The 16,040-nt window shown below is 46.7% G+C and overlaps 1 protein-coding gene across 1 annotated transcript in view; it reads right to left on the reverse strand.

Annotated features, from left to right (window-relative positions):
• Positions 1-16,040, reverse strand: part of LOC131289168 (uncharacterized) — a 100,025-nt gene that overhangs the window by 18,287 nt on the left and 65,698 nt on the right. Inside the window, exons 2-6 of the mRNA XM_058318377.1 lie at positions 9,858-10,097; positions 8,436-8,668; positions 6,271-6,317; positions 4,859-4,980; positions 126-203 (exon numbers count right to left, since the gene is read on the reverse strand). Of these exons, the coding sequence (XP_058174360.1) occupies positions 126-203; positions 4,859-4,980; positions 6,271-6,317; positions 8,436-8,668; positions 9,858-10,097 (720 nt within the window). The remainder of the gene's footprint in view (positions 1-125; positions 204-4,858; positions 4,981-6,270; positions 6,318-8,435; positions 8,669-9,857; positions 10,098-16,040) is intronic.

Genomic DNA, 16,040 nt, shown 5'->3' on the forward strand with positions numbered 1-16,040 from the left:
CCCACTTGCAACACAGGCGCACCATCCCCCCGCGACCGGGCGGGCGGTCACTTCCGGTGGCATTTTATATCACCGGTCGCGGCGCTGCCGAATGGAAATTAAACTTCTTGCCCCGAAACACTTACCCTCTGGATGGTTTCTTCGAAACTCGGCTGCGGTCCACCGCCGTTCATTTGGAAATGTCTCAGTCTTTCGTTTTGTGACTGAAAAGAAAACAAGAGTAGAATCACTAGAGTGACAAACAAGCGAGCAGGAAGGGAAGGAAAACAAAAAAGGCAATCCCACAAACTGTTTCAAGTGCGAAATAACCGACCGGAGCTAACCGGCAATTATTGAAACAAAAATTCAACCACATAAATAGCGAACCGCCACAAAGCAACGCATTGAGCCATTTTTCAAAAAGTCTCGCCACCGGAAGTGCTGTGACGCGAAGCAGCGCAACTGCACGAATCACGCCGGCCCCGAACGGAAACCGCGTCTCACCGGAAACGAAAGCCTTCGGTCAATGGCGACGAACCGGGCCCCAATGGAAGCTATGAAAAACGGTACGACCGTGGGTCTGCATCTGAGGTTGAAAAGTTGGACAATTTGCATAATAAATTAAATGATTTTGGATTTTTTCGTTTTCCATCGCAACTTCCTGCCATTCTTGGCAGGGTTGAACACTTGCGAAGTATACCGCCACTACCGTGGGGCGTGAAGCTCCTTAGTCGCCGTTTTGGCAAGTCTTATTTGTTTTAGCGCAGCAATCAACCATTCGTTTCGGTGTTGCTTTACCGCTGCACATTTTCTCCCAGTTCTGTGATTCGTGAGTCACGGAAAAGCTGCAGGCAGGCAAGGGAAATCACTTTTCATTTTCTCAGCACCGTTCCTGAAAACACGCAAAGAGTTTGGTGGTTTCTTAACACTTTCCATGCATGCACTTCCGCTGCAACGCTTGTACAACTGTTAGCTGTCGCATGTATTTTATGGTGTGAAACGGAAACCGAAAAGTACTTTAAACGACAAAAAATGCGAAAAACATTTCTTCTGCCACGAGGCACAAAGAAAAGTGCCTCTATTCTTTTTTATTGTCATTTAAAAATTAACAAAAACAATCATAAAATGAAGGAAAAAATTATCTTGAACGATTCTAGCTATAAAAATGTAGTAAGTTCAAATAACATAATTGAAAACCAAATCACATACCAGGCGCCTCCATTTGAGCATGGGGCGTCTCCATTATTGGAATAAACACACATACAAAACTCGATGATTCATTTTGTTACTTTGATTTTGAGAATTTAGTTACGAATAAAACCGTTTCGATTCATTTAATACAATTATTCTAAATATCAATACTAAACTTGATAAAAATACGGGTAAAACATTTAGAGCTGGACATCAGCACAGATTTGTGTAACACTTTATGAAAATACAGCCAGCTGTCATTCATTTGCAGCTTCAACAATTTCATTATGTTGGACAACTGAAAGTAACACAAAACTACGCGTTCTTGTTCTTCGCAATCCCCGTTCTAAACAGAAAAGAAAACGAGAAAACAAAAATCCAAGTCGAAAACAGAAAGATCGGTGTTGCTCAAACTTCTAGGATTTTTGTTTTGCACGTGAGAGACAATTATAAGGCGAAATGAAAAATTGTTCTACAACTCGATGTAACATCCAAAGAAAGAGCACGGCGAGTGAAAGCAAATGGTGCAAACATTTCATTCAAAAACTGTCTACACGTCAACACTTTACTCTGGCCATAGAGAAAGTGCAGACAAAACTTCCAGTTTCCGTACACTAACGAATGCGAACGTTTGAAAGTCATCATCACTTGCATTCAAAAGTTTCACTGTCACATTGTGACTCATCAGCACAGCGGGCTCAACTTAAAGTAACTGAGATCAGTGTAACATTTTAGCATTGTTTTCATGCAGAAACTTTAAATTTACAAAAGTTTTAGAGCAAATAGTTGTGTCCTGACTGGATTTTTTTTCCAACCACCTGCAAGTATGAAGGATTTAGAAAACAAATGGTTTAAACGATGAATAATTAAAAATATACTGAAATAATAGCCTGCGCCAAGGGGCCTCAAGTGCCAAGCATATTTTCTTCCCCAACTCTTCACCGGCAGGTCAACAACCGGGCGAGTCTTATCATTGTACGTTTCTTTTTAAGCGCTCCCAGGCGAACCGTTAACCGAGAAGCCGAGTCCTTTTCTCCCTCCCTTCCATGTCTTATCGCACTCAACAAGCTGCCCCGACCCGACTTACTGCCTTCCCGAAGGCACAGACGGACAGACCGTCGGCTGTTGCATTGTTTCACCACTGCGCTTTGCGCCCCCTTGCCGAGGAAAAACTGGACTAACTTTTCCGAAACGCATTGCTTGGGTACACTTTTGACGAGGTTCTGAGCACGAAAAATATATGACGGTTGATGGCGTAGTGAGGGCGCCCGCGCAAAAAGATGATGGTTATGAAATTCGTTATTCATGTCTTTTCTACTTTTTTTTTCTTCTTCCACTTTTGCTTTCCTTCAACAAAGGTGAAAGTACGATTTATTCCAACCACCGCTTACGATCCCTCCATCCCAAAAGGCGCACAAAAGAACTTACACTTCTGGAAGAAGGCACCGCCGGTGGTGTGGAAGGCACCATGAAATGAAGTGCCAAAGTAAAAGGGGTTATGGCTTCCCCCTTCCCCCCCTTCCCCTCCCCTACGCTGTCGCTCCCGTTTCAATCCAACCGATGCGCAGGCAGCGAAGGATGGCAGCATAATTATGATTGCTATCATGGCACACCGCGAAGGCATGCACGGCAAAAATTGTCTCCAAAAATGTCGGAACGACGTCACGCAGAAGACACTTCCCCGTCTCGACCCCGTGCCCCGTCCCGTTTTTTTTTTTAGGGAAGACAAGCGACTCACTTCAGGCCCGTTATCTGACAACAGCAACAGGGGAGGCATAATTTTAAGGTTTTTTGTTCAAACCCCCGCAATCACGCTGGTGGCACATAAAGGCGCAGTGAAATTATGATTCTCCTGCATAAAACCCATGCGGGAGATGGGGCGATAGTGCGATGGATGTGCTCGAAAAGATGGAGATCTTAATTAGGTTGAACTTTTCATCTCGCTCAAGTGGGTTGGAATAATTTTACATTTTGTTTAAGGACTTGCATGTGCCTAGTAGGGACAAAGTTGTCTAGTCTTATTCCGTATGATTTTTGGAATTATTTTTTTAACCCATTTGAAAGCCGAAATCAGAAGTAAAAGTAATCAAACAGCATACGATGACTTGGGTAGCTTATCATGTAAGAAAGTGTTATTTAAATACTGTACAAAACAACCCAAAAAAGAAAAAAGTCAGCTGTATACTTACTCCAAATCTAACCCTGACTTTGACCATGAACTTACACCACACATCGTAAACACCGTGCCTCCCTTATTTACGCATTTTGCATACAGTCTTTTCCTGACTTCTTCATATATTGGAACGCGACTTCAAAACAAACAATGTATCATCAGCACCCCTCTTAGACAAACGCATTTTTCAAGTTACCAGAAGCGTGGTGAGACATCTCTTCACCTTCCGACGCTAACCTAGAAGGACTTGGGTGGGCATTCCCGGTTCAGCTGTGTTCGACACAAGCGCTGTGTGCAGGTGAGAGCAGCATCACGCGCTCCGGTAGGCCATCAAGTTCTATGCCACAAAGAAAAAAGAGCGCAACGAGCGTCTAGCGATGCAATGCATCACGGAAGGCGCACAAAAACAAAGAGCAATTAAAACTGCAACAGTGCAACGGGAGGGAGCAGTAGATGGAGGGGGGGAGGTAGTAAAAGGGAAGCAGTTTGTACCAGCCTGCCCGGCTGAGTGTCTGGACGACTCCCCTAATGTGACATGATACGTGCTGAAGTTGTTGCTGCATTCTGCCTGGCCGCCACACAAAAGGAGAGACGGAAGTGTGGCGCAGGACGCCGCTCGAAGGAACCACCACCGGAATTGCTCGAGCGTGTACGGAGCAAAAGAGAGAGAGAGAGAGCGAAAGTGATGCTGCTTGAGTGGGTGCACACTTGGCTGATTGCTTACTCGGCACGGGAGACAGACACGGTTCTCAAGTGCTTCGAGGCAACTGTTTTATCCGTTGCCTTCGTCGTGTAGTGTACGTCGATATCTTTCCCATCCCGACAACGTTCCTTCGCGAGCCTCCTTTTTACATTGCCATCAGCATCAACGAACCGTTGTAAAGGACGCGTCGTCAACCGTCGGAGGAAAAACGCATTCGCGCGATAGAAAACAACCTACGGAGACGGACGTGTCTCAAGGATATCATTGACAGGGGATTCAGTCATCTTTCGTCAGCTTGCGACCCAACGACACGTTTCGCACTCCCGACGTGGGATTTTGTATCGACTTTGCGCTTCGAAAGATGAATAGACAACAATTATAACTAATGCATGTGTGTCATGCATTTCTATTAAAGCCTCCATTTGGACGTAATAATATTTCCTGTGACGGATGGTGCGTATTATTATGCCAGCAATCATTCACATGCGTCATACAGCTTGCAGCAAGCAGCATTACTATGCCTACAGCCATTTGAAGACGAACCAGGTTTGATGGCTCAAAACAAACAAAAATCGATAGACTTGCCTTCGCCCCATTTACGGACCTCATCTTGCGATGCTATCAAAGACTTCATTCAGTTTTCAATCGACGTATATCTGCGGTTTCGTTGCGATGCATGGCATCCGTCTTTGATTTTCCGCCCGCTTTCGTCGTTGCGGTGTGATTACGCTCTCGGTGTAAACAAACAAAATAATAAATAAAAAAAAAAGGTACCACCACTCAAAGGGCACATTCATTCACAGCTTACTTACCCTCGACTGCGTCGCTGTGCCGCCGCTGGTGTTTTGATTCGATCTATCACGCCTATTAACAGTCTTTAATCCTCTCAAGAGTCGCGCCAGCGTCGTCCGCTTTTTACTGGTCTCCCGACCGTCTGTAGTGGTGGGGTAGGGGTGTAGTGGATGAAACGAAAAAGAAAAGAAAAATCACAGAATAAAGTACCCAATGAGCATCCGGACACTTGGCGCTGCCCACGCGAAATGCTTTCGAAGTTCGAAGGCTACGCTGAGTGTGTGTGTGTGCGATGTTTGGAAAGGCGGCTGTAGAAGTTTGTAGTTCGCTCGCTGTTCCCATTGAGGCTGGAGCCCGTTTGAAGTGCGCCCTTCACTTCATCTTCGACGCGGTGGCGTATTTCGGAGAGCTGTGCGTTTGAGAGTGCCTTCAGTTGGCCTCTGGCCGTCTGGCTGTCCATCATCCGCTCGGTGTGCACCAAAGTGGCACGGAGTTGGACCGCGGCCCGGGGTGAACAACAGCGTTTCGTAACGACATAAAATGGTACAATTTATCACCGTATTTTACTGCGCGCCGAGGATGCTGCTCGATAGCGATAAAAATAAATTAACAATCGCAAATTTGCGGACATTCACGGTTCGGTTCAACCATTTTCCGCATAAGCAGGCAATCGATTTGGTCTTTGTCTCCTCTGCTCCAGTTTCAAAAACAACAAACCCAAAAGACTAACCTTCTTTATTTGACAATCGAGTGATTTCAAAAGAAAGTTTGTGGCATGAAGTCTTTCAACACTTCGTAACTGATAATAAGTGCATAAAATTCATGAAAATACATACAAAATCCTTTTGCGATGGTAGTCAACATAAACCGAAAGTCTATAACGACCTTAACGCCTCGATTGTCCGCTGTCTGGCCGGACGTAATCCGATGATTATGTCCCACACGGCGCGGCTGATGGACCAATAAACATTCGCAGATCATCTCCCGCCCCGCCAACCGTCGTTCGCACTTCGCTCCACCGCAAAGGCCACGCTCGGCACGCACCTCCGAAACGGAACACGCTCCCCAATCGGACATGGCACGGGCATGGTACGAGAGCGCACACCGAGGAGCGCCGTTTTGGATAATTTATCTCAATTATTACGCCGTTTTGTTGTGTGCCTCGGATGCGATGATTTATTTGGCGTCAAATTAGGCACACAATCCCCGTAGGAGGAGGGCCCGTGGCTGATGGGAAATAAAGTGGCTCGCTGAGTGCGAGTGCCTCGTCGCGAGGCAGGGAGGAGGTCTAAGGGGCACCAAATATAGGCACCTGAACGGGATGTGCGTAAAGTGACCGGGGGCAGCGCGAAGTACGTGTGTTCGCTCATCGATGATTGACAGCCGCTACTGGCTGCGTCGTCGCATTCCGTGCGTACGAGATGATACTTACCCGTTGGTGGAAATTCGTAGAAGTATGCTGATCGTGGGCTGAGACAGCTGGAAGAGAGAGAGAGAGAGGAAGCAAGCGGAAAAAGGTGTGATCAGTATATAGCGCGACTTGACTGCGACGAAAGTGAATGCGGCAGTGAGAGTGTGATAATTGCGTACAAACTGTCTGGGATTTAAATTATATTTACGGACACTTTAAACGGGTGCCAATTGGAAACATTTCACGTCACAAAAGACTGGCAGAGGGAATTAAATTTCCAATATTTTAAAAATTGTCACGTGTGGAATTGACACAAATAAATTATAAAAATAACATCGAGGGTATGTACACATAATATTTTGTTGAGTTTATCTCAAAACTAGATAAAATTAAAATTCATTGCCCTCCGACGGCTCATCGCTTTCAACGTCCATCTATTTGCTACCAGACAAACAACCAATAATTCATTTATTTTCGAACGGGCCACTTTTGGCCCATTCAATACGAGCCACCCAGTTTGCGTGTGTGTGTGTGTGTGTGTGTGAGTATGTGCAAATTTTCCGATTAGAACTGTCGTCACCTGCATACCTTCACCGCCGCCTGCGACTCGCCACGGTCGCATACATAATTGAATACACAAAAGGGACCACTAATGGTCACCACCACCGTTGTTTTCCATCCCCCCCCCAGGGGTGGAAAAATTCCCAAAACTTCACCATCCCGGTCCGATTTGGTGCAACTTCGGTGACACCTTAAATAAACGATCACATCCATTCGGGAGAGCGTTCTGCTTCTCTGGCCATTTGCTAATGAAAAGATGGCTGGCGCTTTTCCATTTCTGCCTGCCCCCATTCCGGCAGGGGGCTCGTTTTTCCGATTGGAAAAGCCATGAAAATGCAATTGATTGCGAAGGATACACGAGTCAACAAAAGGGCGAAAAAAAATGTTTCCGTAAATCGGACCGAACGAACTCAGGACGCCGGTACGGTGCCGTCCATTAGAAAGTGGAGGTAGGCCTTCGAGGTTGAGGAGTTGCATCGGGAGGCCCCGAAAGGCCACCGGTGTGTGTGTTCGTTGTTTTATCGTGGCATATTTTACTGGCACAACGAATCAATGGTAGGCATCGGGAGGCCCGTTGTGCCGCTCGTTATTGGTATTGAATATGAAACGGAAATAAAATACGCCCTCCACGGATCCCGGGGTTGCATTTTAGGGGTCCCATTACGTGAGTATCGCGAGCCGTATCGCTCGCTGGCGCAATCCTGACGCCGATCCTGCCGGGGACGAACGGAGAAGAGGGGAGGGGCCGGGCCATAAACAATCATAGCATTTGCGATAAAACATGCATCTATAATAATATGAAATATGAATAATTTATTACAATATAATCGATACGGGCAACCCCGAGCACCGTCATCATGTTGCATGGCAATCGGCGAAGGCAACTCATGTATGTGTGTGTTTGTATGTGTTACTGTATTGGAGCACGTGTCCGGTATGTGCGATGACAGCGCCAACAGTGTGATTCGCTGCACCCGTTCCACCTTTCCGCGCAATATTTGTTATTCTTTGTCCTGCTTTATTATAAATCAAAAGCCGCACGGCGGAATCGATGTATAAACGGTCGCCTCAGACCCTCGAGGGTGCGAATAAACAATTAAGGGCGTACAGTGGCAGATCAAACTGTTGCCACTTACGGGTCGATTGATTGAAAATATGGTGTTATGAATAAGTATTTCGAATCAAGTGTATTCCACACGAGTTTATCTATTGAAAACTCCTCGATGAAAGGCTAATTCAATAGGTCTCTTGTTCAGAAATCCAATAATTGATTTTGTTAAAGAGCTGTACAAGGTGTCAGTAGGAAAAAACTTATAAAAATAAAAAATAAACAATTATGTTTAGCATTGTACGTTCCCATTTAACATATTTTTATCGAGCCTTAAGAGATAATAGGATGGAAGTGAAGTTTAAAGATAAACAATAACATGTCGAAAGGATGAATTTAAACTACCTTTAAACCATTTAACATATTTTTATCGAGCCTAAAAAGATAATGGGATGGTAGTGAAGTTTAAAGATAAACAATAACATGGTAAAAGTATGAATTTAAACTATCTTTAAACACTGGTGTAATAAAGTAACAATCTTCAAATCAATTAAAGATACATTTTCGAATGATTTACCTTTGCTGTGCAGCAGCACTGTTGGCAGGTACGTTGGTGGAATTTTGTGATTGTTGTGGTTGTTGCTGTTGGGATTGCTGTTGCTGTGGTTGCTGCTGCTGCTGTTGCTGCTGTTGCTGCTGTTGCTGTTGTTGCTGCGATTGGAGCGTCGTTCTGGCCACCCTGGGAGCGAACACGCCGTATCCGAATCCATAAATTTCGTCCTCCTCCTTATCGGACAAACAGCTCGAGGGCTATACGCGAGAGAGAAGCGGGAGAAGAAGTGGAATTGGAAAATGAAAACAGACACAATTTACAAAAGAAAACCCGCGTTCGAATTGCCAACCGAATGGCAATGGAAAGCCCACCCGACCTCCAATGCTGCCGATCAACACGGACGCATATCGAAGCGGGTTTTCCCCCGCGGGCAACGCGCTAGACGCACCAAAGCATAAGAAAGCAGCATAAAGGGCCGGATAATCCCGAAGGACTGCGCACGACGAATGCGGACAGAATTTGCAATTTAATTATAACAATTAAACGTGTCTCTTTCGATTGTTTGTCTGCCTTCTGCGCGTTCGTCGTTTGTTTCCAATGCGGAGGTGCAGACCGAAAGCAAACCCTCGCTAGCCAACGAATTCCGCCGGGAGGCAAGTAATCCGTTTAGCGCAGGGAACATCTTCTTTTCGAAGAACTGCCGCGTCCCCAAGCGAGCCCGCGAGGATGTGGTGTTTGTTATTTTCCTCTGCTGCCAAGACGCAATTGGATTGCGTTTCCGTGCCCTGTTATTTGCCGGAACCCAGCCCAGAGCACAGATGGCGCTCGATGTGACCAATTTTCTCAAATGGATGCGTTTACGTTCGACTAATTCGAGCCGCATTCGCATTCGTTCGCCCGCGGGATGGTTCCACCTGGAACTGAAGGCTTGATTGAAGACCACACAGATTGGCCGAAAATAAACAAACAACAGGACAGGTTGTTGTTTCAGTCCTACCTGCGGAAGGGTTTAGTAATACGTGATAATTTACGCGCGGGCTTTTTTTCGTATCGACCAAACAACTTCTGAGTTGCAGATCCACTCGAAGCTGGAGTATTAAACCGTTCCCATCCAAGTCGTATCCTTTTCCGATTCGATCTGGGTGGCAGACGGCAATTAGGGTTTGGTGGCCATTTGCAGTGAGGAAAAACTAACACATCGAAAGAAGAATTTTGGCCACCAGGTGGCTGAATTTTTCGGAAAAATTTTCCACGAGATTCTTACAGGACTTTTATTTTTCCATTCTTTCAAACGCAGTTACTTATTTAAAACAAGAAGAAAATTGTCTAAATATTTGTAGAAAACAAATTTAATACCAAATAAATAAATGCATCTAGCAGGAAAAAATCATTTTACTATAGAAAAGAAATCAAATCAAATCCATAACCCAAACAGGATCTGCTTACCGAATACTTTCCCGGCACGTAGATCGGCTGGCTGTGGCTGTTTGGCAAGCCGCCGTGGCAGGAGTTTCCCCGGTGGCCCCGGATCAACCCCCCGCCGCCACCGGACGAGCTGTGGGGACTCCGCTCCGACCAGGCCCGCTGCCGGGCCTCCTCTAGCGCTGCCAGGACCTCGCCGAACGGTGCCATCAGCATTTCGCAGTACACCGACGCCAGCCCCTCCAGGTGTCCGCGGGCGCCATCCTGCGAAAGGCGGGAAAAGAAGAGCGAAAAGCAATGTGTAAGCGTAATGAATTACTCAGTCGAACAAAAAAGCGAAGCGAACGAAATAAACAACGAAATTACATCAACACAAACCAGCGCTTACATAAACTCATACCGAATTTCATAATTAACATCGCAGGAAGAGGAAAAGGGAAAACCCGCCCCCCGCACACATCACAAAACCTCAGTTTGTTCCCATACGTCAAACTATGGTGGAACAAAACCCATTGTTTTTTTTTGGGGTTAACTCTCTTCCTTTTTCTTAGTCCTTTAGTCCCGTCGACAGTGTGTTCGTTCGGGTTCGTTAGGACGCACAAATTCCCGTTCGTCGACCCGTACAGCGGTAAGCCAGGCCCCATTGGTAATATAATGCATCAAGAAATTTGAGCTGCATTCAAAGGACTACGCTTTCCGTTTGGGTTTTGGCGAATGTGCATATATGTTTATTAGACGCCGCAGATCCTCACTCTCGCACATTATGCCGATGTCGAGGACAAAAATATCACGAGTCCAATTGCTCAAATGTCGAACAGTAGAGAAAAGAGTTGATAGGATATTTTCATATGTTTAATAAAATTACTTACACTTTCGTGATGAATTGACAAACACGAGCGAGAGAGATTGAAATAATTATCCTAATTTGAGTGATGTTTTCGAACACACTCCCATTGTGCAAGAACCGGCAGAATGGGCGGACAGCAGGTCGGCTGCAAGCCAATCAGTGTGCACTCTTCTTCTGTATGCACTTCACCGCACACTTGACAGCTGAATGCAATCAGTGCTCGAACGCAGAACCGATCGTGCGGAAGAGAACCCCAGGTGATCCGGTGCCTCCCCTCCCTGCCAGCACACTGACCGTCCGGCCCACATCGGTGTGCTGCAGTTTCTGGTGTCTTAAACATGCCGGCAAACGGCCTGCTGGGGGCAGGTTTACCTTTGATGCATCACTGCCATATAGCCAGTCGGAGGCCCCGAACGAACGTCGTCATCGTCGTCGTCGTCGTCGTCGTTGTCGCCGTCAGCACCGCACTCTCGGTGCCGCAGGAAGCGAACCACAAAGCGACATCATTAATTAAGTACCCAATTAAGCCTGCCGTGCCCTCCCGGCGAGCCCCCTCGCCTCCGTCACCAGCCGTTGAGTGGAGGCTTGGAGTCCCCGCTGATTGTGCTTTACGCGAGCGCAATGGCAAAGGACAATAGATCCCAGAAGAAACCCAGAAAGTGAAAGGGATCGCTCGAGTGACAATACCCCTTTCCGTTCCGGATTGCGGAGGATCGGCGGCCGGAAAGAGGTCAGGGTCAATGGAAGGAACGATGTTTTTCGGGAAGGCAAACAGAACAGCAAAATACCGGAGCAAAAATTACCCTTCCGAAGGATTTCGCCGGGCGAACTTGAGGAGCATAAGGGCATCGGCATACAACATGGCGGCTAATGAAGTGTAACGAACCGGTGACGATACGGAACTACATGCCGGCCTGACGGTAGTATGGCTAATTTTTTTTTCGGTTTTATTTCCTTTTGGGTTGATTTTCGTGAGTCTTGAAACATAATACGATTTAAGACGGCTAAAGGATAGAGTCGGCCCAAAAACGAATCGGCCATCGACCACACCATTAGGCAATCGGTAGGACACACCTCTTAACCCTGCTAGGTAGTGTCAGAGGAGAATGTAAAGGGAGCAGGAGTCCTCCCGCCTATCGCCGGGTTGCGTGAGTTCATGCAGGCATGTCCTGCGCTCAAAGTACCACATACAGGTGAAAAATAGTGATTTCTGACGTTCTTTCGTCACACTCGTTAACGTCTTAATGCAAACAGCTCGAATTACCCGCACACAAATAGCCAAATAGCACTTGAGCACACCAGGGTGAGTGTGTGAGTGCAGGAATTGGCCACTCCTAACGGCAAGCGGACGAACGAAGTATCCTGCACGCGACCAACGTTTCAATTAGGTCCAAGGCTTGGAAAACTCGTTGCGTCATTAGATTAATTGATTCATGCACTTGGCCACAAGGAGCGGACGAGACTGTTTGTGTTGCATGTACCAACCAGCTTCATGAGTCCTTGAGCTTCCACTATTGAGCTTGCATTCCAAGAAACCATATAAACTCCTCGCGAGCAATAACATAGCTTTATTTTGCTCCGAATTTCCAGGAATTGTTAATCCTATTTTGCTGCAGTGCCATATCGCAACGGGGAAAACTATTTACAACCATTTTCATGCGAAGTATTTGCACTACCAATGGCCTTGCATTGAATGCGTCAGGCGTAGTGTTCCGATGGTGCTTTTGATTAGTTGAATGCAAAAGTGGACGTGCATCAAACTTTTCCAGCAATGGCAAATTATAGTACGATATTGAAATGCTATATTTTTCCTCGAATTCACAGAGTATTTTGAATAATCTCAGCATCAAAGTACAGATATAGCAAATAAACTCAAAAACGCTGCGACATAGACAAGGTTGGCCATCCCTGAAGATGTTCGGTCTGCCTGCAACGGGTGTCAGAGCGTATATTTGCTCTGTTGAATGTAGGTTTTCCATCACCCTCCGCCGAGCGGAACAATCTCGACGCACTTCAACACGCAACGTCTACGCTTTGTCTAACACGCAAAAGGATCACTGAAGCCGCCTTCACAAGTACGCTGGTATGCGGAACTGGGTTGTATATATTTTTCCTTTCACCTCTTTATCAAACCGACGCACAATCGCACTCGGCGCCGAAGATAAACAATGGTGCTTTGTTTCTCCTGCCTCAATAAAGGACTAAGCTGAATGAAAATGTGGGTATGAGTGTGTGGTTGTTTATGTTTTGCAGCGTAGTGTTACTAACGGGTAAGTGGATTTAGCTCACGAATGTAGGTGAATGGAATATGTTTCACATACCGTGTAAGCCGTTTTCGCATGCATATTTTTAAATCACGTCAACGGTTCCGCCGTTACTCAACCGTAAATTGGTTTCACGCTATTAATGGAGAATTTTTCAAGCAAATGATGTGATTATTTTTTCCCAAAATAGGCATTAGCACTTAAGAAAGGATATTTAATTTCGTTTTGAATAATCAGTATTATCTTTAACAAACATCACAAATAAATTGAAAGATATAAATCTGGTAAAATAGAATGATTCAAAGCTTTTTTTCTAGTATCATTAAAGAACCCTCTGAAAATATTATAGCTCCTACCGTTCAACTGATCGAAATGTTTCTGTGCGATTCGAGAGACAGCGTAAAAAAACCGGGAAAAAACATAGAACAATGGCAGGCTTGAAAAACAAACTCACTAAAATCAATATCCCAACCACAAACGGTGCGTTTGCCACCTTCATGGTGTTGTTTGCCGTTTCGTTAGATCCCCGACTTCTTCGCAGCGCCCCATTAGACTTCGCAGCACCAGGTTCCCCAATTTAGCCACCGGGCAAACCCTTGGTCATGGTGGAAAACGGCAGAAGAAAAACACATTCCCCGATGGGGCTGGCGCACAGCAATTGAAGAGCTTTTATTAACTCAAAGCCGCCTCCTGTTCAAACACATTCTACCCGCGCGCACCCACACACACACACACGCACAAACACACGAACCGGCCGCCACGGCCAATATCCTTCTCCACCTGGCCAGGATGAATAATTCAGCCCGCCAAAATGTCGAAAGCAATCGGTGCGGATTCCGTTCCGCACTGTGTGAAGCCGCCCCTTTCTGGAGCTCGACAAAACCTCGCGCAGACTACGGGCCATGCAAAAAGGGACGCCCGGTGTCGACGACGACGACGACTTGTGCATTTTGGATCCAACCTTTTTTTCCTGCTCCTCCTGTCGCCTTCATTTTCGTTTTCGTTTTGATAGGTTTTTTTTGCGACGATGTTGTTTTTAAGGTTTTCCAGCGAGGCCTTTCCGGATTTCCTCGGCCGAAACTAGTCCTACCTGCCCAGCAATCAGCGTGCCACGCCTGGATGAGAAGGGCGGCAAAGAGGGCTGGGGGCCGGTGGGCGATTTGCGGGAAATGGACGGAAAATGTCAAATCGAAAAACGTGCCCGGCATTTCGTGGTTTGAACGTGGCGGCCGTACACGTCATCTAATGGCGCCGAGGAGGCCGACCGAGACGGGTCGACGAAATTGAGTGGTATTACCCGAAGGGGCGGGGGGAAAGCAGGAATTTCTAGTTCTGAAACACATAGGAGAAGGAATTGGGCAACATGTTCCAAGGCGAAGGGGATGGTGACACTAATTTGCATACGGTACGGATTTCAATTTCCCGACCGACCCAAAACTCCTGCCCCGTATCGGGAAGAGAAGATAGCGCCGTCGGTGCGTCAGGAGCGTTTGGTTTGGATTTCTTTCGCTCTTTTACCGAACCTGGTGTGGTCGTACCAAATGATGCGATGGGCCCGAAACTCGAGGAGGATTACTTAGTTTTGAAATGTACTTCTGTTTTTCCTTCCACCATGACCATGATCAAAGTTATTTTAAGCAAATGGAACAGACATGCCGAAATAACGTTCAGGAATCAGCCGTTCAAAGATTTTTTGTAACATCGAGCAAAGACTTTCTTTTCCCCCATTTTCACACTGTATAATTTGAATCAATTCGTAGTGCCTAATACGCACTTATAGCTAGGTTTCTAAACATCTACTGGTTCTTTCGAGATTACATCGCGTGAAATGTTCCTACACTCCTTAACTTGTCATCCAATTCCTTCACTGATTATTGGAGGTGACAAAGTCGGATCAAACCAACAGGAAGTGGCATGACACGTAGCATACGAAAACAAGGTTAATTACACACTACTGCCCAAAGATGAGCTGTTTTATCGGAGTCCAACCAGTCGGGAGTGTTGTAACAGAGCAAACAGCGGTCATCCCCCAACGTAATCCAACGAACCAGGAAGGTAGGATAAAAGAATTATCTATCCGGTCAGAACGGAGATCCTGCGGACATATGTCTGGTTCGGTGGTACGTCAAAACTCAGAAGTCCATAATCCGGTCTGCCCTGCAGCTGCAGCCCGATGTACGAAGTGTTTGTCGAGCGCAGCATTCATGGGATGTTCCATAAACTACATCTAGCACGACATAGATTGGGCCCGACACGTCCCCCGGATCTGACCCGGTCAAAAGATTACCCGCCCGAGCTCGACCCACGGTACCGGAGATGTGGTGAATTCGGGACCGTGGAGCGTACTGCTTTGCCGGGACAAACCACTGACCAGCGCGACGTTGTCATCCGTTCCGGTGGTCACCGTTCACGAAGTTAGCAAATCATCAGCGAAGGAATATTAAACGAATCAAAAAGCCATTCGGACCGTGTCACCGTACCGTAACTTATCCTTCTCCGTTCCAGATTAGCAGCGTCCAGATGACGACGGTGGCCAGAAGCGGGGCACTGAAGTAGCATCTCCATCCTTGAGTACGAGTGTGAGAGCTCGACTCTTCCGGTGCAGAAGATACAACGGACACTCACCGAAGGTACACGAACCCAGGATCTCTCGGACGGCGCGAGCGATGGCCGCCATCCATTTCCTGTCAATTTATTATGCATAACGTGGCTCGTTACGGGCTTGCCGGCTCGGAAGCAAGGCCCGGGATCATCGAGCCGGGTATGTCTATGCCGTCTCGGGATTGCTCTGAGCACGCGACCGGTTGATTTTCATTTCCCTCCCCCACCCCGAACAACACGAGAGCGAATGTTCGGCTGGGGAATGATTTTTACATGATTTTTCCACATGCTTCCACAACTCTTTGTCTCTTCCTCTCTCCCGCTTTCTCCACCGCATGACGTGGAAAAACGACCCAATCCTGTATGGTGAAAGTGCCACCGTCCACCTTGCAACCCTCTCCCGGAGCCCGCGAACTCATGAATTCCTGATGAGCTTTGATTTTACCCCGGAGTTTACAGTGCGCCCGCCACGTGACCGTGCGGGAAAGGGACGCT

This window comes from Anopheles ziemanni, chromosome 3, assembly GCF_943734765.1.
Source record: "Anopheles ziemanni chromosome 3, idAnoZiCoDA_A2_x.2, whole genome shotgun sequence".
NCBI classification, from domain to species: Eukaryota; Metazoa; Arthropoda; class Insecta; order Diptera; family Culicidae; genus Anopheles; species Anopheles ziemanni.